Source organism: Nomascus leucogenys, chromosome 4 (assembly GCF_006542625.1).
Source record: "Nomascus leucogenys isolate Asia chromosome 4, Asia_NLE_v1, whole genome shotgun sequence".
Taxonomy (NCBI): Eukaryota; Metazoa; Chordata; class Mammalia; order Primates; family Hylobatidae; genus Nomascus; species Nomascus leucogenys.
Window position 1 is genome coordinate 122,165,786 of NC_044384.1, and position 25,556 is coordinate 122,191,341.

General features: G+C 38.9%; 1 protein-coding gene across 7 annotated transcripts in view; it reads right to left on the bottom strand.

The window, feature by feature from the left end:
- The window catches only part of RBMS3 (RNA binding motif single stranded interacting protein 3), an 864,792-nt gene that overhangs the window by 762,798 nt on the left and 76,438 nt on the right, over nucleotides 1-25,556 (bottom strand). For 5 of the 7 annotated variants that reach the window (XM_030812232.1, XM_030812235.1, XM_030812230.1 and 2 more), the window contains exon 1: nucleotides 1,402-2,308. The exons of the other annotated variants lie outside the window; for them this stretch is intronic. In XM_030812232.1, the coding sequence (XP_030668092.1) occupies nucleotides 1,402-1,476 (75 nt within the window). In that variant the 5' untranslated portion in view covers nucleotides 1,477-2,308. Of the gene's footprint in view, nucleotides 1-1,401; nucleotides 2,309-25,556 lie in introns of those variants that run through there. 7 annotated transcript variants of the gene reach the window in all.

Consider the following 25,556-nt stretch of genomic DNA (forward strand, 5'->3'; position numbering starts at 1 on the left):
CCTTTTAACTTGTCCTTGCTCTGCCATTTCCTTGAGGAATGGCAGGCAGCATTCTCAACCTAACACCCCCAAAGAGTTAAAACTTAAGGCACCGAGCAGGAGGGCTAGTCTATTTAAGCATCAGCAGCACAAACTAAATACTCACAAAGGCAAACAGCAGTGTGAGTCGACCTTGGAGGGGCAGGGTGGATTATAAAGCAATTGAAAAAGAAAAAAATAAAGCAATAATTTTTCGTATAATACTGAAAGTCTGCTTCCCAGTCTGGTTTACAAATAGGCATTGTTGGATGAGACAAAATAAATGACAGATAACAAAGCATGAATTACCAAACCCTAATCACATCACCGAGTCCTGGTGACAGCATAGATCATTCAGGCACACCTTGTTCACTCTCGGCATATTTATTTATTAAGGAGACGGTGGAGTCTGGCTAACGCTAATGCAATACAAAATAATATCACCCATACTCTCGAGGTGGTCACTCCGCTAACAGCTAACATGTTTTCCCCCAATCAAGTCCAATTTAATTGACAAATTGGAGCAGTGATTTCACACCTGAGAGTCTTTCATGTCTTAACTGCAGGATAAAGTTCAGGGTAGGTACTGCCCACTGCTTACTTACGTGGGCTTGCCTCTGAGCCCCTAATGGTCATTTGAGCACACACACACATAAAGCCTAAAGTATTTAACCAATTCAAGTCCAATTATGATCAGTTACATTTCATTCCTTTTCAAGACTCAGGCCTCCTCATGGCAGATACACAGAAAAATAGATCTTCTAAAAGTAAAGAACATCTATTGTAAAGCAGTCTGTAGCATGCTGATCATTCTCAATATAAAATAAAATATGCAAGGCAAATTAAAAATAAAAATAAACAAACTCTCAGAGACTCTGGTAGGAGCCCTATACCTTCTCACACCCTTCTTTCATTCTATACTCTGCGATTGAAAGTTTGAGTTACCCCCACCCTTGCACATCCTATCCAGTGGGAAAAACCCTTTTAGAGCCACAAACAAAAAACAGCTCACCAGAAAAGCCCCTGAAATTATATTCTTGTGCCTAGATAATCACTGTTGTGATCTGCTTCCTAAAAACCGTGCCCATCTGCAAAAGGCTTTCCTGATATCAGGACCTTTTATGCTGCCAAATAACAACAAAGGAACTGAACTCAAGTGAAACTATTATCTCTCCTTAAAGAGAAAGCTACAATTCCGGGTTTGCTGCTTTCTTCTTATGTCTTCCTCTGCCTTATTAACTCCATTGGTATGTCACTAATTTCAAAGAAGCAGGAAGAAGTGATGGGGGTGGGGGTTAACTAATAATTCACATGCCTGTCTGTTTCCCATCCCAAGTGCAGAACGATACCACGCTGATTGCCAGACCGTGGGTCAAGCCATACCTTGGTTTGGAGATAATGAGGATAGTAGTAAGTGTACTGGGGGTACATTTGTGGCTGATCCAGGCGTTTGCCCATGTAGCTGGAATCTTTATCTCCGAGGCAGGGAACTGGATGACAGGGTATAGTGCCCCAGGCCGAGCTTCCTCTTAAACCACTATTCCTGACAGTCCCGGTGACTGATGAGGCTTCAGAGACTCCACCACTCGCTAGTTCCAACACAGCAAGAATTTTTTTAAAAAACAAAACAAAACAAAAAACACACACCAAAGGGAAAAAAAAAAAAAAGGGCGAGGAGTGAGATCTGTAGAAAAAACACCCACACAGCCTTCCCAGATCTTGCCTGGCTTCCCCCAGCTGCCGGGGTCCACTTGGGATGAGGCAGTTTGTTCTCTAACCAGGCTGTCTGTAGTGATGTCAATTGCCAGCGTTCGTAAAGGGGGAAAAAAATCAAAGTCCTTTTAGCACAACTCCGAATCCTTGCAGATCAGCTTCCTGTCTCCTGGTTGTCTTTCCCCACCTTAAAGAAAAAGAAAAAAAGAGAGAGAAAGAGAAAGAAAGAAAGAAAAAGAAAAAAAAAGAAAGAAAAAGAAAGGGGAAAAAGAAAAAAAAAAGAAAAAAAAAGGAAGAAAAAAAAAAAAACAAAACCTTGTACAGCTTAGTTGCTGCTGTCTCCCTCCCAGAGTGACATGGTGTTCGGGGCTTGTCCTGTCCTTTCATTCACTTCCCCTCCTTCCAGCCGGTGGGTGGAACCGAGAGAGCCTCTCCAGGGAGCAGCGTACGCAGTCCAGAAGGCTGCAGTATTTCCTCCAAGAAAAAAAAAAAAAAAAAAAAAAAAAAAAAGGCTGCTTCAACCCCTGCTGCAAGCAAAGTTCCGATTCCCTCTGCTGGCTATCTCGAATAGCAAGCGATTTTTGCAGCAACGCTGCTGCCGCTGGAACTGAACCTGAAGAACTCAAATGAGGGCGGTGGATTATTTCTTATCCCTCCTCCATCTACCCTACACAAGAGCTGCTTTTTGTTCCTCTTTTTGTGAAGTTCCAAGGTAAGCCACACTGCTAAACAAAACACAGAAGAGAGAGAAGAGAGGACGAAAGAAGGAAGGAGGAGAAAGGAAAAGAAATAAAGGCAGGGGAACTAACCTTGCTGGTTAAAGGGGAAAAAAGTAAGTCCCGGATGCTTTCAAAATCTGTTAACACACTAGAGCCAGACACATCCAAGAGCTGATTGAGAAACTAACCTTTTACTACCTGGAAAACCTGGTGGATGCTAAGTATTGAAGAAATTTTAGGGTCTACTCCAGGACTGCTATTAGTGTCACATGTCATCAGATTGGTCTGATCAACTGAATATATCAAAAATAATAACTTTTTTATTACATCCATTTTGTAAAAAAAAAAAAAAAAATCAAAGGAAGTGACCCTTTAGGTTTATCAGATTTTTTACAAATAAAATCTGTTTCTCCCATTGTCTCTCTCTTTATGATTATTTTGATGCACTGATGCTTTAATCACTTTACTGATATCATCTAAAAAAAAGAACAAAAATCATAATTACTTGGCAGAGTTTTTTCCCCACCAATGATAATATTCTGTCATGTCTATCAGCTGCTACATTATAATACAAATTGTTTCAGAGAAAATATATTTCCTTAAAGGGTCCCTTTTCAAGGCGGGCGAGGCTAAAATTAGATGTGCCAGCTGTGTTTTGCTGCGAGTGCTCACGCATGCCCAAAGCGTGGGCAGACCAATACTGAGCTCTTTTCTACTTTGTCAAGTCGGCTCTGTTCTCCTGAGCCCAGAGTCGCCTATTTAGATAAAAGGTTCCCTGGTACAAATCCAGCTTCCTAGTCAAGAAGAACAGAGAATCTGGGCTCAGTGCACACATGGTGTCCATCCACATACAAGCCGCACCACCCCTAAAGCAACTGGCTTCCACCGAGGGAACTGGTTTCTGGAAGCTGTGTGAGTGCATACGTGTTCCTTGGATAAAAATAAGGATGGCAGGTAAATAGTGTTATGTTTTACTTTTGTCAAGAATAACAATCAGAAGTAAGGAAGGATGGAGGGTGAGAGGGTAAGAGTTAGGAGGCCCTGACAACATGGTGATTGAGAATGTTAAATCAACCCCACCTATCTCTTAAATGTGTTATTTGGGGCCTCAGTTGTCCCATCTATAACATAGAAATACTGCCAACTGTCCTGGCTGAAGGCAGTACACTGAATCAGATACTAAAAATGACAGTGATTTAAAAATCCTCCAGTGGCGTCACATTTCACAAAAAATAAAGTCCTGACTCTTTGGAATAGGTTTCAGGACACTTGATGAGCTGTCTGGCCCTGGCTTTCTACTCTAGTCTCAGACTTTCAACTCTGCCCCTCACATCCTATACCTGAGTCACTCTGAGCTACTTTCAGGACAGGAACATGCTCTCAGAGGCTTCTGTCATTCCCTCTTCCTGGAGTGCTCTCCCAAGTCCATCTCCACCTCTCTTACCCTTCAGCCTGTCCTTCAGGTCTCAGTATGGATATCACCTCCTCACAGTAGCCTTCTCTAAACCCTTCCTTCTCTGCTGCACTTTATATTTGTCCTCGTAGAAGGCTTATTCTACATGTATTTGCCTGTTTATTGTTTGTTTCTTCCATGATGTTCTAAACTCTAGGAGGGCAGGAGGTCACATCGTTCTCATTTGCCTTTATATTTCCAAAAAGTTGCACAGAGTTGAGCACAAAATGCGTGCTCAGTAAATGTCTGAAGAATAAAATGTTAAACATAATAAATAATTTTTCAACCTGACTTACATCCCTCTTTCTGTACATTTCAGTCCCTGTTACAGGTCAAGAATTGACCTGGGTGCAGGATATACAGGCACATGAATCAGAACAAAGTCCTTCTTTCATCGAGTTTATATTTAGTGGGGAAAGGGGGACAAACAAAGGGATAAACAAGTAAATACGCAGTATAATGTCAGGAAATACATAGTGCTGTAAGGAAATATGAAACAGAGTAAAGAGAAACAAAGTCACAGAGATTCTACTTTAAACAAGATAGGAAAATGCACTCCAAGGAACAGCCTTGGAAAATGCTTTCCTAAGGTCAAAGCAAGGGTGTGAACCATTCTCTGGGTATTGTGCACTGTGAGAATACTTAGTGTTAATGCCTTGGATCCCATCCAGACTGCCTGGGTTCCAATCCTGCCTCTTCTGCATTCATCTCCCTCAGTTTCTTCATCCATCAAATATCACTATTCACTTCATACAGTTATTTAGAAAACCAACCCAGACAAACACATGAAGCTTTTAAAACACCTTGTAACATGTTGGATCTGCTTAACAAATGCCAGCCTGCACATGGGAGAAAAGCATCCCAGTCACAGGGAACAGTAAGTACAGAACGGCCTGCAGTGGGACTGCGTCTTTGGAATGTGCAAGATCCGGCACAGAGGCTGAAATGAAGCAAGTGAGGAAAGACCATAAAATGGGGTTAGGGAGGTACCCTTGGGCCAGATCATATAAACCTTAGTAAAGAACTGATATGGAAAGCTAAATAATTGATAGTTAACAGTACAGCAAGGACTTTATCCAAATATTCCGATTCTACCTCTAGTCATCTTCAACTATAGAATGCTGTCATTTAAACAACCTATTAATGTTTCTCCAAGTTCTATCTTGTAAGAACAAAATCCGTGATTGCTTTGGCCAATTCTGCCACCATGGACAAAGGATATAAGTACTCTTTTATTAATACATGGTCTAGATACTCCTTAAAGGGAAAAGAATACTGTCTTATTTACAAATGAAAGGCCAAATAACTCCTCAGCCAAAACTGATATAGCTCATTATCTGTAAAGTTCCCAGCATGTGTTGATGCTATCAGCAATTTCTACACAAAATTGTTACTTTTTAAAATGCTGTTTGATTTCGTTGGATTATTGTAATGTTTTAGGCATAAATTGTCATTAGCTTAAAAACCCTCATTGCACCTTTAAAGCTTTTCTTAAGTAATGCAAAGTAGGTTTACCACCTGTGGGAATTGTAAAACCTGTGTTTTTATTTTTTATCTTCTTCCCTCAGAGACACCAGTAGCCATGGCAATTCAGGAGGCAAGATACTCACATCAGAAATAGTTTTTATATAATTTCTGCTCTGTTGGAGCAGTAGCGCTTTCCATCTAAATGATCAAGTTAAGGTAGGAGGTAACTGGTTTAAGGCACTCTCTAAATCAGAAGACAGCTGTGTCCTATTTGCCAACTAACCAACAAATTTCATACAAATCCAAGAAGAGCAAACTGCATCAAAGGGCATAGACTCTCACTGGGTCACATGATTCACAGGCTAGACAGAAGAGGCACTGACTGATTGATCGATTGATTTTTATTTTTTATTATTTTTTGAGATGGAGTCTTGCTCTGTTGCCAAGGCTGAAGGGCAGTGGTGTGATGTCAGCTCACTGCAACCTCCGTCTTCCGGGTTCAAGTGTTTCTCCTGCCTCAGCCTCCCAAGTAGCTGGGATTACAGGCACCCACTACCACGCCAGGCTAATTTTTATATTTTTAGTAGAGATGGGGTTTTGCCATGTTGGCCAGGTTGTTCTCAAACTCCTAACCTCAGGTGATCCACCTGTCTCGGCCTCCCAAAGTGCTGGGATTACAGGCTTGAGCCACCATGCCCAGATGAAGCACTGATGTAGGACAAGCTTTTGACTAAGGGGCCTGAGATGATGCCTCAGACCTGCCACTGGGAAATGGGGAAACGATGGCACCGAAATGCTGAAATGAAGGTCACCCGGGTAGAGATGAGAACACTCTTCTAGTTTGCTCTTGACCTATCCACTAAGAGAATAACTGAGTCCTTTCTTTGGATGATTTGTGTTTTAAATTATAAAGATTTAGGCAAGGCCGGGTGCAGTGGCTCACACCTGTAATCCTAGCACTTTGGGAGGCCAAGGCGGGTGGATCACCTGAGGTTGGAAGTTTGAGACCAGCCTGACCAACATGGTGAAACCCCGTCTCTACTAAAAATACAAAAATTAGCCTGGCGTGGTGGCGCATGCCTGTAATTCCAGCTACTTGGGAGGTTGAGGCAGGAGAATCACTTGAACCTGAGAGGTGGAGGTTGTAGACAGCCAAGATTGCACCATTGCACTCCAGCTTGGGTGACAGGAGGGAAACTCCATCTAAAAAAAAAAAAAAAGATGTAGTGAAAAGCAAGAGAAAAGAACAGAAGTCTAAAGACAAACCGTAATTCTACTACCCTAAAAACTACATATATATACCCTTCTATCTTTAAGAAGGACATGCATGATCTTGAAAGAATTTTTTTAAATCTTTGCATTTTATGCCCACTTTATTTAAATGTATTAAATCCCTCTCCAACGCAGCACTTGTCAAAGGAAATGTTAAACATAAACGTTGTTTAAAAAAATATATAAAATGGTAGATTTCAAATTCCAACATTAAGGTACTGTTACAACTTTTTTCTTCTCTGCAGAATACTTACCAATGGTTTAGGAAAACACCCAAGACAAATTAGGAGAGACAACTAGTGATTCAAGTGTGTGTGGTCCAAATTTAAACAATAGTTGAATATAAAAATATTAATGTAAAGATGATTAAAATTGGCCTTGAAAGACACTATCAAACCTCAGGAAAAAATTATACCATAATTTAGTTTGAGACATTTAATCGGGTAGAAAAGCAAGAAGAATTAAAAACAATGAGAATTATTAACTTCAACAGAGTTTTATTGAATACTTACTGTGTGCCTAAATAATTGAGGGTACCAATATAAATATTGTCCCTGTCCTCAAATGGATTTAACAACTCTGTATTTCTAAACACCAGCCGTTCATGTATAATCTTTATGTTTTTTCTCATATCTGAGAACCAATTTGTAACAACAGTTATTAAATAGTTTTCTTTAAATCGACTTAATTTTTTTTCTGAAATACTTACTTTGTTAGAAAGCAAAAATACACATGAAAGCTTATGTCTATTTTTCTTCTATTGTCTTTGCAAAAACTACACATCCTGTATCCTCTCTTTCTATCTCCATTTTTCATACCATTTAATACTTGTGGTAGGGACATCCAGTTCTTTGTTACCACTGGGATTACCAAGATTCACACTTTCTCACTCTACTGAAAGTAGGCCTGGCCATGTGACTTGCCAAGGCCAATAAAACATGAAGCAGCAGTGACACATGTAAAAGCTTTTAGCTGCTGCTGTTTCATTCTTCTCTAGTGGAAACACGTGCTGACATGAAGGAGCCACAAGAAGGGAGCATCTTGGAAAGCTGAGGGCAGCAAATTTGGATAGCTGCCTGGACTAGCCACCGTGGACTTCTCATAATCAAGAAATAAACCTTTGCTACAGTGTACTAGTAAAATGTGGTGATTGTTACCAGAGATTATCCTAGGCCACCTGTTTAATACAGCATTACGTATAATTTGGTTATACATTTTTGGTTTTCTTATTTGGGTATTTCTCCCACTAATATCTAAGCTCCACAGGGCAATGAGTTTATTTAACACATTATATTCCAATGCACAGAGGAGTCCTTGGGATTTAATACACTCTTAATAAATATTTCTTAAATAAATAAATGGAGTACTTCCCTCTTATTCATGGGGGATATGTTCCAAGACTCCCAGTGGATGCCTGAAATCTTGGATAGTACTGAATCCTATACATAATGTTTTTTTTCCTATGCGTACATATGTGTGACAGATTTATTTATTAACTAGGCACAATATGAAAATAACAACAATAATAATACAAAAGATAATTATAACAATATACTGTAGTAAAAGTTACATGAGTCTCTCTCTCGGTCTCTCAAAATGTCATACTGTACCACTGGTAACCGAAACCTGAAGCCACGGAAACAAAACTGGGAAGAAGCTATGGGGGCAGGAAACTACTGTAAATGGTTTCTCTGAAATCATCTCATTTATGTGCTAGTGGTTAAAGGACACTATTTTGTGAAAAAATAAAAGGGTAAATGAGGCTTATACCCAAAAGGTAAAAAATGTTAGGTTTTCTGGGAGGAGCACTGTTAAAGTATTAGGTATTCTGAAGAGGGAAAGTGTTTTTTTTTTTTTTTTGAGACGGAGTCTCGCTCTGTCACCCAGGCTGGAGTGCAGTGGCGCGATCTCGGCTCACTGCAAGCTCCGCCTCCCGGGTTCACGCCATTCTCCTGCCTCAGCCTCTCCGAGTAGCTGGGACTACAGGCGCCCGCCACCACGCCCGGCTAATTTTTTTGTATTTTTAGTAGAGACGGGGTTTCATCGTGGTCTCGATCTCCTGACCTCGTGATCTGCCCGCCTCGGCCTCCCAAAGTGCTGGGATTACAAGCCTGAGCCACCGCGCCCGGCCGGGAAAGGTTTTTGTACACTGACTGTTGGAAATGGGTACTGGAGTTGATGAACTAAAAAAGAAACAAGTTAGAGTGTTATGAACTGAATGCTTGTATCCTCCCCAAACTCATGTGTTGAAATACTAACCCCCAGTGTGATGGTATTAGCAGGTGGGACCCTTGGGAGATAATTTGGTCAGTAGAGCAGAGGCTTCACGGATGGGATTAGTGTCTTTATAAGAGGAGATATTGAAGAGGTGATCTCTCTTTCCTCTCTGCCATGTGAGGATACAATGAGAAGACCTGCCCTCTGCAAACCCAGAAGCAAGCCCTCATCAGACACCAGGTCTGCTGCCACCATGATGTTGGAGTGCTCAGCCTCCAGAACTGTTAGAAATAAATGTTTTTTGCTTAAGCCACTCACTCTGTGGTAATTTGTTACAGCAGCCTGAACTGATTGAAACAAAAAAGAAAAAAATATATTAATAGATGGCCTACTACACAGTATATACTACTAGTAATATAAATGTTTCCTCAATAAATATTCACAAGTACTTGGGGAGTAGGTACGATTTTTCACACTCTACAACAGAGAAAATTGAGAGGAAGAGGATGTAACTACCCTATCCAAGTTTGCCCAGTTACAACATGGTAGAGGAACATTCCTGACTCATGTCTGTGTAGGGCCCACAGGCTTAGTCCTCAGCATCATCTGATGGCAATCTTAAATGCTTTATTTGAAAATTGGATGAGATAACCTTTGTGTTTAAAATGGAAAAACAGTATACGTAAAAGTTCTAAATAAGTCAATTGTGTCTGCATGGAGACAGACAAAAAACTGGAAAGAAAGAGCATGTCTTTTTATCACATAGCAAAAAATGTCTTTGGATGACAAATGTGATGGTTAATTCCACCTGTCAACCTGGCATGGCTATGGTGCCAGTTGTGTGGTCATACACTAGTCTAAGTGTTGCTGTGCGGTATTTTTTAAATGTGGTTAACATTTAAATTAGGGCACTTTGAGTAAAGCAGATTACCCTTCGTCATGTAGGTGGGCCTTATCAGTCAGTTGAAGGCCTTAAGAATAAAGACCCAAGATCTTTGGAGAAGGAAGAAATTCTGCTCCCAGGCTGCCTTTGAACTCAAGACTTTTTACCAACTCTTCTCCAGGTCTCCAGCCTGCTGGTTCACCCTGAAGGTTATTGTGGGGACCCTCCAGCTCCCACAATAATTGTGTGAACAATTCCTTGAAATCTCTCATATATGTGTGTGCGTGTATATATATATATATGAAATATGGTTCTACTTCTTTGGAAAATCCTAATATAATGAAAGATAAATAAGGCAGCTATAAAAGTCAGTGAGATGGGCACTCTAATACATTCCTAATAAATGTCTATAATGCTTCTAATATAATTTAAACAAAACATAGAGTCTTAAAGATCATTTTCCAGTCATTTCAGTTCTAAGAATCTAAAATAGATAATCAGATTAACATTTTAAGTGTAAGTAATTGGAGTAACCTGATGTCCAGGACTAGCAGGTTGGTTAAATAAATCACCAATGAATAGATTATGATTCAACCATTAAAATGATACTGAGAAAAAATTTATCAATATGGAAAATGTTTAGGTTGAATAACTAACGGAAAAAAATCAGAATATGATATTATATATGCAGGTTTTCAACTATGAAATACAAAGAGAATGGAAGAACAATACCAAAATAACCACCGTGAAATTTTTCCTCTGTGGTTAGTTATTTTGTGATTTTACTTTTCTTTTTGATAAATTTTGGCATTTTCCAATTTATCTTAAAATGAACATGTTATTTCACTATTTAAAGTGAACATTATTTTAAAAGAAATTTTAGGGTAAGTGTATTCCAAAGTATAGATTTTTATTACTATCTGAGAGGACATTTTTAAAAGCCGAGGTGACAATAGAAAAATAAATCACATGTGTACTTTTGTCATTTCCTCTCTATCTGAACCAAACATCAATTTAAGAAAAGTTTGTCTTTCTTTAAAATCTGGGAGCATTAGTTCTCCATCAAAATGATGTCAAAATTCTTAAGACATAAAGACAAATATCACTTAATGAAATAATAAGAGCTACCAATGAATGGCAAAGGATAAGTCTTTGAAAGGTTTAAACCTGCATAAATATGCAATATTTTCACTTTTAACATTCTAATTCTACCTTTGCACTGATATAGTTTGGATATTTGTCCCTGCACAAATCTCATGTTGAACTGTAATCCCCAGTGGGGCATGGTGGTAGGTGTTTGAATCATCAGGGCTGATCCCTCATGGCTCGGTACTGTCTTCGTGATGGTGAGTTCTCACAAGATCTGGTTGTTTAAAAGTGTGTGGCATCTCTCACCCCATACTTTTGATTCTGCTTTTGCCATGTGATGTGCCTACTCCTTCTTTGCCATCCACTATGACTGTAAGCTCCCTGAAGTCTCTCCAGAAGCTGAGCCAGACCTATGTTTCCTGTACAGCCTGCAGAATCATGAACCAATTAAACATATTTTCTTTATAAATTACCCAGTCTCTGGTATTTCCTTATAGCAATACGAGAACAGCCTAATATAGGACTTTTGCCATGTACTTCTCACTAAATTTATATTTTTTCAAATATTAATACATCTCTTGGCAGTTTATTTATAATGTTATAAGAATAGTGGGTTTTTTTTTTTTCAGTCTCTCACTATGCCTTCTGTATGTTTTGATACCACAAATTCCACTACTTGCAGCCCATTGAGTGAATTTTGTCCTGATGGAGGAGGTAGATTCCAAGTGGTCCTTCTCAAAAGCATGCCTTCTACCATGATTAGTACCATCAGCGGAGTAGTGCATTAGAAAACATGAAACTGAAAGCCTTAAGCTAGGGAAAAATATGTAACTTCTTTGCTGCATGGGAAACACATTTTTTTTCTGAAAGAAATATCTTCACTTTTATTGACTTCTAGCTTCCAGCTGCCAATAGCTAAGCAAATATGGTTGATACGGCTAGATTTGATTTGGCAGGGCCGGTTCTTCTCCCCAGAAAAATCTAGAGTGGCAGAAGTCCATGCCAAAAGGCTAGTAATTAGAATTGCCACATAAAATACAGGACAGCTGGTTAAATTTGAATTTCAGAAAATAATCAGTTTTAAAATATAAGTATGTCTAAAATGTTACATATTGTATGCCTCAAAAAATTTGAACTGTACTTATAAAAATTATTCATTGCTTGTCTGAGATTCAAATTTAGCTGGGTATTTTGTATTTTTATAGCCTAAATCTGGCCACCCTACTCCCAAGTGATGTACTGAGACAGTTTACAGGCCTTTCAGAGGACACAGAAGATGTGACGGAGTCTTTGAATGGAATGACAATTGACAATGGTTAATATTTTCTATCCTTTCTACACTTAAACTGTGTAAACCAAAAGTGTCCCCACATTAACTGCCCTCTAAGAGGGACTTAAACCACCAGTGGTGTGTCTGATATAAAGTGATGCAGTATTCCAGGAGCTCTGTTTTTGTTATAGTTTTAAGCTGATATCTTTCCTTTTGGCATGAGGAAAAATTTAAATTGTTTTCTTAAATTGTTATTCAACACAATAAAGTACCATCTAGAATGACAGATGTCCAGATCCCCATCCCTGATATCAGAAAAGTACAATTTAGAGAGACCAGAAAAATATGCAAAACAGAACAGAAAAGGAGATGAAGGGCAATGCTGCCCAAAGTGTGGTCTGCAGACAAGTGCTGACTGGCAAACTTACACATCCCTGACCAGTGAGTATAGGGATAAAGAATTCATGTCTAGCAACTTTATGGTCATTTGTCTAAAGAATTGTTTGTCTCTTGTATATAAGTGATAAAAGTTGGACTTGGATTTTGGAAGTCTGCTTTATGCTTTTTCATTTTCTAGTAATTTTCATTCTATTTTTACAAAAATATCAGCTGGGGTCAATTAGGGATTAAAAACACTAGTCTTTCACCACTGATAGAAAAGTGCTGAAAATTTTCTTATTTTCCTTCATTTTCATTTTTACACTTCTAGTGGTAAAAAAGTTGCATTGATGTGTTTTCTTATTTTAAACAAAAATCTAATTTTTTTTTTATTTTTGTGGGTACATGGGTGTATATATGTATGGGGTACATGAGATATCCAATTACATTTTAAAAATTATTCTAAAATATACAGTTAAGTTATTATTAACTATAGTCACCTTATTGTGCTATAAAATAGTAGGTCTTGTGTTTTCTGATCACAGTACAAAGAGTAAACCCACATGAACTACAAAGGAAAAATTTAATTCCCTCACATTTACTTTACTTGTTTTCTTAACTGTTTTCTTTGTCTAGTCCTTACTCTCTAATCTGCACCATACCTTCCTGACCCTGAGGAAGAAATTCAAGAGTATCAAACCCAAAATCAGGACATGCAGGGTTTCTTGGCTGTGACTGTCCCTGGCAATATTAATCCCCCAGCTGGAGCCTCAGTTGCCTTGTGTGTAAAATGCAGGTTGTACTTAGTCATTGAAGGTCACCTTCTGACTCCAAGATTCCTGGACGGCTACAATACACTTGCTATTAAACTTAGATCGGCCTGCGTCTCTCTGCCTACAGAGATACACTCACTGGCCCCAGGGGGTGGCTGGCGAGGCTCATATCAGCAACGTGAGGTTGTCGCACCTGAGCCAGAGGGTTTGCCAGACTCCTAGCCCCTCCCAGCAGCTTTACACTGGGAGGTCCCGACACCAAAAAGAAACACCACAAATTATGTTTTGGCTTCTAGAGATGACATCCCTGTGAACAGCACTAAATCGTGGCCATACAGCCCGCCTGACACTTTTGCCAGTGCCTCAAAAACAGTTAAACTCCTGGTAGTCCAGATGCTCCATCCGTCCCACCAGGGCTTCAGTATTCTGGATGTTTATGTTCATTGTGCAGTCAGGAAACATAATTATTCATTTTTCTTTAAGGAAATTTATGACCGAAGGTAATGGGAGGAACATAAATGTACTGACTAGTTACTGAGACTCACAAATGCTAAGAACACAGACAAATAATTGTCACTGGAGATTTGTTCTTGTGGTGTAGAATCTTTGTTTTTAGCAATTTAACTACTAAAAGTTTACCCACCTTGAGGAGAATTATTTAGCAGGAAATAAAACTTAGCACCTATTTCATTCCCTGCTCCTACAACTCTCACTCTTTCAGAAAATCAGCTTTCACATAAAATATGCAGAAGGTAGCTTGTTATATAGGGCTAGTAATGCTAAGAGGTAATTAGTACAAGCTAAACCTCTAAATAATGCCAAGTTTTAACATTTGCGAGTTCTGGAACAACCTTAACTAATATGTTCTCTGTTTTCCTCTGTGAGAGATGTACTTTGGTACTCACCAATTAACAAGAATCAAAAACAGAAATGTTAAGAAATGTGTTCTGTCCAATTAGTAAAAATGTGGCAAAGCTCAGGTTAGCATTTAGCAAGTATGATGAAATGCTTGTACCTCTTAAGAGTTTAGAACAGTATCCACTTATGGCCAGGATGGGTTGTACTGAGCTCATTTTAGGAGGTTTTCTGGGAATGTTTGGCACTGTGTGGTGAAGAAACCAGTGTGAGTGTGAGGCCCCTAAGACTATGGGACTCCTGTTTTTTTGTTTGTTTGTTTTTGTTTTAATTTTTTTTACCTGTTGTAGAGATGAGGGCTCACTGTGTTGCTCAGGCTGGCCTCAAACTCCTGGCCTCAAGCGATCCTCCCACCTCAGCCTCCCAAAGCACTAGATTACAGGCATAAGCCACCACATCTGGCCTCGACTCTTGATCTTAACTGCCATAGTGATGAGTAAAGGGTGACATTATTGGGGGAAAGAGACAGTGAGAGACTCAGCCTGTAGATAGCCTTCCTCTGGCTTCTTCCCTCTCATAGTGGGCAGCTGCATTAAATTCGACAGTTAAACTTATCTCACCCCTTCCAGCTGGGGCCATTCCCTCATATTCCCCAACATGCATGCAGCCTCTTAGGCAGTAAAGAGAGTGCAAAGTGAACCACCCTAACAACAAAAAAATTGTTTTTTCTTTTAAAACTGAATAAGATTTATTACCCAGCTCACTCTTTTCCTTCCTCTTTACATCCAATAGGAAAGAGATGTGAGAGTTTTTCAGGATTAGCAGTGTGCTATCAAATAGCCACTTGCAGGGACGGTACAGAGAAGACTCCCTGGCACCAACTTTGGGGTGTGGCATATGGGAACCCGAGGCCACCACATCTTCAAAAGGCAGCAGCTGGAAAAGAAGATGTCTGGCCCAGAGGTGCCTCTATTATTCCTCCCTCAGGCTGGAAATGTTGGGTTCTTTGTCCCCAAAAAAGGCAAATTCTTGAGAGGAATCGATAAAAGAAAGTTAGTTTATTTGCTCGATATGACAGACATGGATTCCCCCCAAACCATGATCTGGTGTGAAATGCTGTATTCATTTATTTCTAAAGGGCTGTGTGGACCTTATGCCAATGCTTGGGTTTACAATGGTACAAAGACTAAGATAAACGCATCTATTCCCTCACCAGTTATCCTCCCGGAAGAAAGCTACAAATGTTACCAAGGACAGGGATTACAGGCAGAAGACCCCTGTACCTGTACCAAATGAACCTGTGGAGTCTATGGTTCTGATGTATAATTGTCACACAGGAACTAGTCAAGGCCAATACAACAACAGCTTATTTATTTTTGCTGCAAACTCTAAAAATTAGCTTATTTTTCTGGTAAAGAAACAATGCTTATGTCAAGGCCCCTAGAAAAATCGAATGGTGTTGTTTCATAAGCTCATAATGGAAGGCTCTATCCATTATAACCAGGGATAAATGTATTGGATTCAATATGTTTGGTTTGGGAAATCTCTTTTTGTCAGTTCCAGTATAACCAATTGTCCATTATAGCATGTCCTTGCTAAGAGTAGCTGATGTGGAAATATTTAACCACCCCATCCATAAACATTTCTTTTCTCCCAGAGCAGGAAAGGGCTGAGCTTCTCAAGGCCCTAATATTATTTATTTTCCAGAGAAGGGATATGATTTTTATACCAGGTGCAGTTTTCCTTTGGTATATTTTAAAATTTCTGCCTTTGAAATGATTCCTAAAGCTAAGATTCTGACCACTTGCCCTCAGTAAATATCTGGTGATCCTTTTCCCCAACAGATGGGAAGGGCCTCCTGATATGCCCCTGGCCTAATTTCAGTTTGGGTAATTGCATTCTGTCGACTTGAAATTTCCTCACCAGTTTCATCTGCCTGGGATATGATGCCTCATTCTTGGTGCTGAACTGCCTGGCGTGCCGTTGGAGACTGGGAACAGCTGGTGCATTCCACCCCAGAAGTGGATGCATTTTAGCGGCAGGTGCAAAGGTTTTCTTCTGCAGAATACAAATTGTGCCCTAGGAATAAGATTCATGAATGCTTTTTATTTTTGCAATAAATATAGGTACCAGAAAACCAGAAATATAAAAGTATCCAAAGCATAAATACGAACTGGGAGAAAAATACACTTTCACTGAAGCCATTCTATAGTGTGATCTTTTGTACTCCATAAATCTTAAAGTGCCTCGAAGTTTGAATTTGGATAATAAGGATAAATAATTCACATGATGCAGGCAACCATTACTCTGTCATGTATACATATTACCCAGTTGTACACACACACACATATATATGCATATGTATGTGTGTGTGTGTGTGTGTGTCCCAACTCTTACCTGCTGAGAGTCTTCATCAGTCTGGGATAAAATTGTTTTCTCCATGAAACCTCACTAGGCATCCTATGCATACCTCAGTACAGTAGGTCACATATTTAATTTAAAGGAGATTATTTGCTGTACTAAAGCAGAATCTTAAAAGAGATCCTATCCATTTCTGTTTCCCCAGCACCTAGAACTTAATAGGTACTAAATAAATGAATCAAAATACAGACTACATAGGCCAAATCCAATTTGTCCAAGCTCTGACTCCCAAAATGCTATTTCTAAGGAATGTAAATCACCAGGATCTTTAGTAGCTCATGTCACATCCCCTTGGCCACCTTAGCTCTAGGGAACAGTTCCATGAAAGCATAGACTCTCCTTGCGTAAAGTACCCCGTCTCAAGCAAATGCCACATAGTGTTCTATTTCTGCTCCAGGACCTTCTCCCAGAGTTGGTTTTCAGAGATGCTGGATACCTGGGTGGAGTGTAGCCTGAAACAAGAGAGCAATTGCACCAATGCAGCACCAAAGAGCATGGGAAAGGAGCTGGTGGGTAAATGTTCCTGTTTCCCAGCCTGTAGGCAGACAACTCTGGGAGTCCTTTGCACCTTCTCTGGAAGTTTCAGTGACACTGGACCCTACTGACCAACTCTAGGTTTTTGTTTTGGTTTGGATTTTGCTGAAAATCTTTTAGCAGTGACTTTGATAACACACCATTATATTGAATTGTCCTCCTTCCACCATCCCTACTCACTCTCTCCTACTTCAGGACATCACATCCCAAGTCAATTATCTGTACCCAAGTCAACTATCTGTACCCAAGTCTTTTCCTCAGACATTGATTTTAGAGTAACCTAAACTGTGACAACTTGGGACATCACTATGCTGATAGTCACACTGGTAGACTGTCCCCATAAAAACACAGTATGCCTGTTCAGCCACCATTTCATTTTCTTTCCTATCATGAAGCAGATAAACATTATGCCAAGAGTGCTCTGTTACATATAGGCTGACAGATTATATTCTATGCTTATGCCAGGAAATAGGAAGAGTAAGACTGCTGCGATGTGTGTTCTGAAATATTAAATGGTAGCTCTAAATGTTGTATTTTACCAATGACTCAGTAATTATTTTCAAAGTCTTGTAACTAGTGGAAAAATCTAGATTCTGCCTTAGTTTAGCCTCTCCAGGTCACCATACATTAGCTTAGAGGCCCCAAGCCCCTGTGTAACTCAAGCTGACTTGAATTCTAATTTGTACTATGCAGCAATCCTGGCAATACTATCTGCCTGCTTAGCCTCATGCTGCCTTTGCCTTGGGGATAGAAAAATATTTATGCAGTAAAACTTGTCACTGCCATTCTTGTTTTGTGCAGATCATCAGTAGGTAGTGTTATAACCTAAGAGAAGGGCCTTATGAAGTCCATAGTCCACCATTTTAAGTCAATGCAGTTTAGGAAAGTTAGGGCAGCCTAAGAAGGCCAGACCACCCATGAGTTGACAGTTGCATACTCACTATAGGGATAGCCTGTTGGCCCCATAAGATAGAAAAGGCAGTGAATGAGTGAACTGCAGAGAATCTCATCAGTTCTTTGGAACAGTTTAGACATCCAACTTCCGTGAAGTATTCAAATTGAGGCTAGAATCTGACTTAGGAGCTGGACTGGGGCAAAGGTTAACTGAGGGTCTCTCTCAGTTTCAGAAAAAGGACTCCCAGACTTTAAAAATTGTATAAGAGAAGGCCTGCAGGACACCTGAGATCATCTTTCTTTGATTTTTGAAAAATTGTTAACTTTTACTTGACTGTAAAAGCTTTACTCTTTTACTACACAATGTTGAAATGCAAAATTATATAAAAATAAACACAAACATTTACACATATAATCCCATTTGATTCTATCACCCAGAGGTAATTGCTATTAAGTCCATTTGCTTCTGGCATTTTCCCATATGGATATATGAATACACATTTCTCATTTTCTCTCCTTCTCTTTTATGTGCGAGATCCAGAAAAAAGCATTATTTTACTGAGATTTTGTAAAATTTTCATATACTTCTTTCTTCTGACAACACATTGTAAGCATTTCTCTTGCAAACAACATTTTTGGAGCATGTAACATTTAATGATATTTGATGATTCTCTGTAGATAGACGTAAAAATTATTTCTTATGTTTGTTATCATAAGTGGGACTACAACTTCCAAGTATCTTATTTATCTCTTTCTAGGAGTCTTGAGACTTCTCTTCTTTTGGTGTGGGTTCTGGAACTCCTTTCTGAAGCAAGAGGCAAATATCTCTCAGCAGAGAATGCCAAGACCAATCGCTTAACCACCGCAATCTTCCTGGGCATGTTAATTCCGACCCTGATGGTCCCAAGATGGCTGCAGCAGTTTCAGCCATGTTATCCTAATCCACCAACATCTGGAGGTATCTATCCTTTCCATCTTCATCTATTAAAAATGTGGGATACTTTTACCAGAAGGTCCTCCTCTAGACTACTACTCATGTTTCATTGGACAAATTTGGTCCCATGGAATTTCTTTTTTTTTTTTTTTTTTGAGACGGAGTCTTGCTGTGTCGCCCAGGCTGGAGTGCAGTGGTGCAATCTCGGCTCACTGCAAGCTCCGCCTCCCGGGTTCACGCCATTCTCCTGCCTCAGCATCTCCGAGTAGCTGGGACTACAGGCACCCGCCACCACGCCCGGCTAATTTTTTTGTATTTTTAGTAGAGACGGGGTTTCACCGTGGTCTCGATGTCCTGACCTTGTGATCCGCCCGCCTCGGCCTCCCAAAGTGCTGGGATTACAAGCGTGAGCCACCGCGCCCGGCCGGTCCCATGGAATTTCTTAAGTCATTTACTGATGAGGGAAGTAGAATTATCATGACTGGATTAGACTACCTAAGACTCACCACTCCTGAGCCTGGAGAAAGATCATTTCCTCAGAGCAAACGGCTGCATATGGCTGAAGATAGGAATGAACTATAAAACAAAATCACAGTCCTCCAGGAAAGAAAGGGGAAATTAAAGGGAAACGATTGGGTAGGCAAAACACAATAGTCTGCAGTGCCAAATAAACTTTGTTTTGTTACTCTCCCATCTACTTTATCACATTTTTTTCCTTGTTACCCTTCTCACCTTAATTCATCACCAATAAGGCTTTTTAAATCAAATTTTTGCTGGTCATCCATAAAACTCCAAGAAAGTGAGTGATAATTAACATTAAAGTGATAATGAGCTTAAGGTCTTGTTTCTTCTTGAAAGCTGGGAGGGTAGGACGGGAGTGAATGGTGAGAAATTACTTAGCAGGGGTAATATACATTATTTGGGTGATGGTTGCCCTATAAGTCCAGACTTTACCATTATACAATATATCCATGTAACAAAACTGCATTTGCACCATTTAAATGTATACAAATTTTTAAAAAGAAAGCTCTAGAAGATATAAACATCTTCAAGATCTATAGGAATAAAGCAGTCATGGGGGTATGGCAGGCAAGAAAGGATTCAAGGCCCAGTGTGCTCCTATGACCTCCTCACTTTATCTCCTACCACACTACTCTGCACTCTCTGTTATGGCCGCATCGGCCTCTCTGCAGTTCCTCTAAGAGGCCAGCATTCTCTCACCCTGGGGCGTTTGTATTTTACTTCCCTATGCCCACACCAAGCTTTCTTCATATAACTATGTGACTTAATTCCTCCTTTAGTATGAGTCTCTGCTCACATGCCACCTTATTAAAGAGGTTTGTCCTGACCATCTTACGTAACATAGCAACTTTACGTCATTCTTTGTCCTATTACCTGAGTTTACGTATGCTTATGGCCCTTATAACCGCCTGACATGGTGTGCATTTATTTATTGTCCTTGTAAGTAATTATCCACAAGACAAGTGTTTATACTTTGTTCACAATTTGTTCCTCTTAGCCTAGTATAGTGCCTGACACATATAGGCATGTCATAAATATGTATAGAATGAATTGATGGGTGACTACTGGCCATGAGAAACTTAGATGATCTTTCTGTTCCTTAACGTAGATCACAACAGAATTCAAGAGGTACCACATCCTGTGCAGGTATCTTTCTCTATGATAATCAGTGATACCCATAGTAAGCCCAAGTAAGTCAATATTTTTCTTCTTTCATCTACTTTCCTCTAAGCAAGACCCTCATTTTTTAGGGTGAGCTGTTTATGTTGAAAGCTGAACAGCATCTATCATTCTAATAAGAAATAAAAGGCAAATCCCAACAGAGTAGTGACTGAGACACATCCTACAACTTATAATACTCTAATTAGAAAATGTGTTTTAATTCTGATTCACATTTATTTTATGTGCAAGAAATAGTCATAAAAACATATGTCAAAATCCTGAAGAAATAAGGTAATATAATTAGTCAACAGTGATTTAAAAAATAAGTTTAGTATGCCTTGGAATTTCCATTTGATGTGGTACTTAAGCCACACACACACAAAATGTTTCAGAGACTTCCAGGCAAAATGGCAATATGAATACTACACGTAATTGCCAGAAGAAAAACATGGAAAAGTCTATATACAAGATTGAAAGGAAGACAGCCAGACTACAGTGATAGGCAGGTGAGGGAACAGCCTATGTGCGTTATAAATGAAAGAGATCCCTGCAGAACCTAGTAACATCCACTGTCTGTGTGCCGGCAGTGGTGGTAGGTGAATATCTGAACCCCACTAGTATTGCTGGGAAGACTGTGAGATAGGGACCACGAAGACCAGCCTGTCCAGGCCTATGCTACGTGAGAAGAGCCCAGTCAACATGGGAAAGGGATCATCTTAGAACGAGGTCAACCTTGCTCGGCAAAGAGAAGGACCCTGGTCCCCTATCTCTGGGTTTCCTCACCAAACTCAGAGGATAAACTCTTTGGGAAATGTCTCAAGTTAAGGGGATCTGAAATGGTCAAATAAAAGCACAGCAAACCCAAACAGATTTCTTTTCTGAAAAGAATTCTGCAAACTGTCCCTCAATCTCTCACAGAACCCATTTTAATTCTCAATTCTGAGTATTGGGTCACAAGTTTGATTTGTGAAATGCTATGTAACTTTTGTTTTAAATATCACATTCTCAACTAACATTTGAGGATGTAAGAGATCCTTTTATTATATGTTATATTAAGTGAAAAATGTGTAAACAAGTAGGTGATTTAGGGTTACAACCTCAAAATATTTTATACAACTAAACACACAAAAATTGATACAAAAGTATGGCTCAGATATACAGTTGGCACTCAGTATCCATGGGGGATTGGTCCGAGAACCCTTTGTGATACCAATATCTGTGGATGCTCAAGACCCTTAATAGTGTAGTATTAGCATATAACCTATGCACATCTTCCCATATATGTGAAATCATCTCTAGATTGCTTATAATGTCTAATACAATGTAAATGCTATGTAAATAGTTGGAATACTGTATTGTTTAGAAAATCATAAAAAAAAATGTTTGTACCTTTATAGCACAGACGCAGCCATCCATTTTTTCCTCCCAAATATTTTCAATCCATGATTGGTTGAATCCACGGATGTGGAGTCCACTGATATGGAGGGCCAACTGCACTCCATTATGGCAACTTTATCAAAACCGTGAAGTTATTTTTATTCTTACTATTTCATATGTTAGGTGAGAAGAAACTTAATTGGACTTTTATTTAGGATATATCCAGAATCCAAACACTATCTACAATTGCTGCCACTCTGGCCTGAACCACTATCATTTTTTTTTTTTTTTCTCAAATTGCTGCATTAGCCTCCTAATAGTTCTACTGGCTTCCCTTCTTGCCCACCGTGTGCCCCATGGTGTAGTTTCTACACAGCAGTCAGTGGCCTTTCAAAGACATTTAGTCAGATTTCTCTGCTCAGAACTTCCCAGTGACTGTACATCACCCTCATTTCATAAGCTTCTCTATTAACTAGTCAGACATTGTGTTCTGCTACTGTTCTTGTACTGACTCTTGTCCAACCGCACTGACCTCCTTGTGGGTCCTTAGATTTGACAAACATGTTCTTCCTTTTGCACGGGCTGTTCTTGCTGCCTAGAATTCTTCCTTTAGTTAGCACTGTCTCTTCAAGCCTTTAACGTAACCTTCTCAAGAAATCCAGCTACCCCCTCAACACACCCCCTCCTCCTTCTAGTCTTGCCAAATGTCTCTAAACTGCCTTCCCAGAGCCATGTTGATCGGTTCCAGGGGATGGGTGTCTCATAAAATAGAATGTGAATGATACTTACTGAAATTGTGTGGAATGTGAAGACCTCACTTTATTTTTCTCCATAGTTCTTATCACCTTTTAATACATTATATCATTTACTTTTAAAAAACTGTCCATCTCCTCCTCTAGGGTCATCAGCTCCATAAGGGCAGGAATGTCTGTTGTACTTACTGCTATAACCTCAGTTCCTAGAAAAATCTCCAGCACATAGTACATGCTAAAGAATAAATGAATCACAGGGTAGTAGAAATACATGCGATTTTAATTTTCTTCTATAAACTATCTATATTTTCCTTATTAATATTAAAACCAGAAAATGAATAAAAGGAAAAAAAACTTATCACATGTGCTCAATTCATTGCCTTTATTCTTAGCCTGGAAAATAAACTAAATTTCTTCTGTATTCATACTGAAGAACAACTAAAGAAAATCTGTTTAAACTATCCTTGAATCAAACACCAATAAAACACATCTAAACTCTGCAGTTATTTCCATGGGTTTTTCCCACTCCCACTGATTTTGGTGTAGTTTCTGATCAATCATGATGGTGGGAGATGACCCAGTTTCATAACATCTGAAGCTATTCAATTTTTCTATGATACAATTTCATCATGGGCCAAGTCAAATGGTCCAGCAGAGAGATGCTCTCACATTCTCTTAAAAGGTTATCCTTTTGCCTTTCTTTTGAGATATTGTTTCTTAGACAGGAGAAAAATTTAAGCTTATATCTAAGGGCAAAACTACATGATGAAAATTTTTTCTGTGTTGCCAATCCTCCTATGCCCACACAAGGGAGGAGCAATTCTGAAGACTTAGACTTTCAGTTCTAAAAATGTTAGTGATTATAAATGAATTTGAACTCTGTCTTTAAATCTGCTTTCAAGGATTTTTTTAGATCAATTGAGGCATTAAGCAATTTAAAATGTTGATTATTTGTAAAATATGGCAAAGCTGACTCTGATGATGCTACAGAAAACCAAAGCAACAAATACAAACGATAAGCGAGACGTTTTCTTTGCAACTCTTAGCTTTATTTAACGATGCAGCAATTTCCTCTATAATAACTCCAAACAGAGCAAAGACAAACCAACCACACAGGAGAAAATGAATCTGGTCAACAGAGATTTGGGACCCACCTTTAATCCTTTAATAATGGCCCAGAAAATAATTTATCTCTTGCTGTTACTTCATATCTGGCAATTCAACCAAAGACATCATTTTGTCCTCAGCAGGGGCAGTAATTTTTATGCTAGCCTCTGTGGGTAGCTTTGTATAATTTATGTAGTTTTTAATATTGGTAATAGCAACTAGCTGGCTAAGGCAATAAGCACTTTTTAACATAGAATAAAGAAAGAAATCTCTCACATTTCAATTAACTCACTGAATTCAGCATAACCAGTATGGCTGTTTCATTTGACTGTTGCTCAAAGAACATTCATTAAAAATGTTTCATTGTTAATATTTACAGTGTTCACACTAATATCATAATGAATATTATAATGTTCACACTAATATTGAAAAATTAGGAAAACACCAATCTGCAATAGAATAACCCATTACACTAACCCAAAAATATTGTTTTCATCAAATTGGTGGCCTTGTTCTTCAGTTTTTACCTTTTGAAATGTGACAAGTACCACAGAAGTAAAGAGCAGGAATTAAAGATGGTGTGACACACAAGATCATGGATGATTGGCCCTATGTATTTAAAACTCTTTTGAAATTATCAGTAACTTCTCTGATTTTACACTTTATGCTAAAGAATTAAAAAACATATGAACAAGAAGACACTATTTCCAATATATTATATGCCATTCTAATAAATCATAATACTCATTGACAAACTATTGATAAATATAATTAATAACCTCTTCTCAGATACGGCATATAATAATTGTGTGTGAGAACATCGTACAGTTGTCTTGGACTAAATATGTTTCAGAAAATAGATCAGAATCTATCAAGAGTCTATCCCTGTGATTGACTTAGAAGCACATAAAATTATTACAAGCACTTGTATATATTCCATTATTTTTAAAATAATAATCACTTTAAATAACCCTTTTTAGAATTAATTTCAAAGGTATTAATCAATGATCTAAAAATGTATAAATCTAAACATAAACTTCCTACTTGTTATTTGGTCATCAATATTTATAAATTTCCAAATTTCATGCACATTTTTTTCCCTATGTTTCAATTTATCTGAAAGCAGGTTTGTCACACAGTGGACAACATAAAAGCACTACACTACAGTTTGGTAGGAAGCTTTGTGTTTTCCTTCCTAGTAGAACATAAACTAATGATGTATCTTGCAATCAGCATTTCCCAAATTCAACAAAATGCAGGAATAGGCATTGTTTCCCTGGGTGAAGGCCTGGATTTGTTTTATAATGTTATACTGAAGCACCTGATGTTGTACTGAAACATCCGAAAGTGGTTAAACACACTCCAGGACAGGCCACTGAAGGGCCCGAGCTCATGCATGTAAGGCACTTAGTACAGTGCTTGGTAAAAAGTGAGCGCTCAATAAATGACAACTATTGCCTTCTTTTACATTAGGTTGGTTCAAAAGTCATTGCACTTTTTTTCTATTAAAAGTAACGGCAAAGACTGCAATGACTTTGGCACCAACCTAATATATAAAGAGAATATTTGGGTATGTGTAGCAAATTCTGTCTCTGCCCCTGCCAGGACTCCTTTAACAAGCCCATGTTCCGTTACTGCCATCTTTTCTGGAGACTTGCTTCTATCTCACCGGAACCACCCCACTCAGAGTTGCCTGGGAGGTTATAACACCCCACCCCATCCTATATCCTCCGCTACAGGACCACTT